The 2497-nt window shown below is 41.1% G+C and overlaps 1 protein-coding gene across 1 annotated transcript in view; it reads right to left on the bottom strand.

The window, feature by feature from the left end:
• Window positions 1-2497, bottom strand: part of KPNA6 (karyopherin subunit alpha 6) — a 55504-nt gene that overhangs the window by 25793 nt on the left and 27214 nt on the right. Inside the window, exons 2-3 of the mRNA XM_023507767.1 lie at window positions 1776-1909; window positions 400-511 (exon numbers count right to left, since the gene is read on the bottom strand). Coding sequence (XP_023363535.1) covers window positions 400-511; window positions 1776-1909 — 246 coding nt within the window. The remainder of the gene's footprint in view (window positions 1-399; window positions 512-1775; window positions 1910-2497) is intronic.

The raw sequence follows: 2497 nt of genomic DNA, 5'->3' as shown, positions 1-2497 counted from the left end.
TTTTTTTTTTTTTGAGACAGTGTCTCACTTTGTCACCTTAGTAGAGTACCATGGTGTTATAGCTCACAGTAACCTCAAACTGTTTGCTTCAAATGATTCTCTCGCCTCAGCCTCCCAAGTAGCTGTGACTACTGATGCCTGCCACATGCCCAGCTCTTTTTAGAGATGAGGTCTCACTCTGGCTCAGAATGGTCTCAAACCTGTGAGCTCAGACAATTCACCTACCTTAACCTCCCTGAGTGCTAGCCTTTAAATGTTTCCTCAGATATTTCCAGAGATGAATCCTTGTTAACTCTCTTTAAGCTGACCAATTACAAAAGGGTCCATGGAGAAAAAAGCATAGCCTGGTTTACTAGTTATGACATGAACTGCCCATTTTCTATTCTTAGAAGCAAGTACTTCCCAAGCACTGTCTTACCCCAGTGGTGGAGCTCACATAGGAGTCCATGAGGATACTATCGAACATGGCAGCCTCTTCATTAATCAGCTCTACATTTCTCCGTTTAAAAAGCTGAAAGTAAAGTAAAAAGACAATAGTACGATTATTCACTGCCCAAAGAAAACAAAGGACAATCCAATGTTAAATTATGACATAAATGGTAAGGAAATACTAGAGTAGCTGACAAAATGAGGTCAACCTTTATACAGTAGTCCCCCCTTATCCACAGTTTCACTTACCATACTCTCAGTTATCCATGGTCAACTATAATCCAAAAATATTAAATGGAGAATTCTAGAAAAAATCAATTCCTTATGTTTTAAATTGCCATTCTGAATAGTATGGTGAAATCTCACACTATCCCACTCTGTTCCTCCTGGGATATGAATCATCCCTTTGTCCAGTGTATCCATGCTATATATGCTTACTGCCTGTTAGTCACTTAGCAGCTGACTCAGTTGTCAAACTGTAGTGCTTGTGTTTAAGTAACCCTTATTTTATTTAAAAAGGCCCCAAAGTGCAAAAGTAGTGATACCAACAATTCAGATATGCCACAGAGAATCTGTAAAGTGCTTCTTTTAAGTGAAAACACGAAAGTATAGGAAAAAACATAGTATACGTAAGGTTCAGTACTATCCATTTTAAGGCATCCACTGGGGGTCTCGGAACATATCCCATGCAAGTAGGAAGGGACTACTGAATACTCACAGAGAAAAATATTCAGGGGCTTTACCTTTCATGTTATATCAGAATTGTTTGCATTTTTTAAGAGATCATTTTTATAAGGAAAAAAATATTTAAAGATTTCTATGCCCTTTGTAAAAAAGGTGATGTATACAAAAGGGCTTGAAAGAGAAGAATAATGGTATAGCAAGTAAGTGAGAAAAAAATAGGTTAGGTGACTGAATAGGTAGACCTGATCAAGGCACCAATATGGTGGTGGTATGGGATAGGAGTGCAGATGGTGAGATATTAACATAGCCTCAGTCCTAGGGACACTTACAAAGAGCAAACTCAAGAAAATAGGAAGCAGGGCAGCCCAGAATGGCTAATGAGCCTCTTTAAGGTGTCTGGCTCGGAGCTAGGTATTGAAGGCCAGGCCTAATACTGACTGCAGCATGAAGAAGAAAAAAAGCACACATAAACAATGTCTAAATTGGTCTAACATGTGGAAAGGAGATTCACTTGAAGCTCCCAACATTTTATTATAACAATGGAAATTTGATGACTGGTCTACTAAGCAAGCTACTTTGCTAAGTGTGCAAGGTGAAGGCCATTCATAGGGGCTGGATTGCTTTCCTGAACAATATGTTTGAGAATACTCTGGTTAACCCACTTGTTGCTCTCGCTTCTGCTTCCGGAGCTGAATGCCCTCTTCCTCTCTTCTTCGCCTCATCTCCTCAGGGTTTAGGGCATTGTTCTTATAGCTCTTCATTCGATAATTGTCTTTCCCTGGGCTCGCCATGGTCTCTAGAAGAAAGGAAAATACAAACACATTGCTAACAACCCTTAAGAGCACAGCATTTCCTTTTCAGCAGACTTCTGTCTCTACCCACCCTGCACCTTCCCCTATTCCATGGAGACCACAGCTGTCAAGGAGGCGTACTACTCTCGGTACACACCTGACATGTCTAACACCACCCCTACCCACACACACATGTACCTAGAGTCTCCTGTAATCATAAATGACCTCTTTAAATAGGTGGTATTATAGCAACTGGTATAAGCATGGTAGTTAAAGGTGTGGGGCCTGGAGCTAAATTATTTGGGTTCAAATCCTGGCTCTACTATGTATTAGCTGTGCAACCTTGAACAAGTGCTTTAACCTCTATGCTTCAGAATTTCATCTTTAAAACAAGGACATAACTAGGTGGTGCCTGTGGCTCAGTGAGTAGGATGCATATACCAAGGGTAGTGGGTTCTAACCCGACCCTGGCCAAATTGCAACAACAATAAATAGCCAGGGGTGGTGCATGTGGCTCAAAGGAGTAGGGCGCTGGCCCCATATGCCAGAGGTAATGGGTTCAAACCCAGCCCCAGCCAAAAACTGTAAAAAAA

The sequence above is a fragment of the Otolemur garnettii genome, unplaced genomic scaffold (genome assembly GCF_000181295.1).
Source record: "Otolemur garnettii isolate 467f Iridium unplaced genomic scaffold, OtoGar3 scaffold00204, whole genome shotgun sequence".
Classification (NCBI taxonomy): Eukaryota; Metazoa; Chordata; class Mammalia; order Primates; family Galagidae; genus Otolemur; species Otolemur garnettii.
The sequence above is the reverse complement of the archived record's forward strand: the minus strand, read 5'-3'. Positions and strand labels throughout refer to the sequence as shown.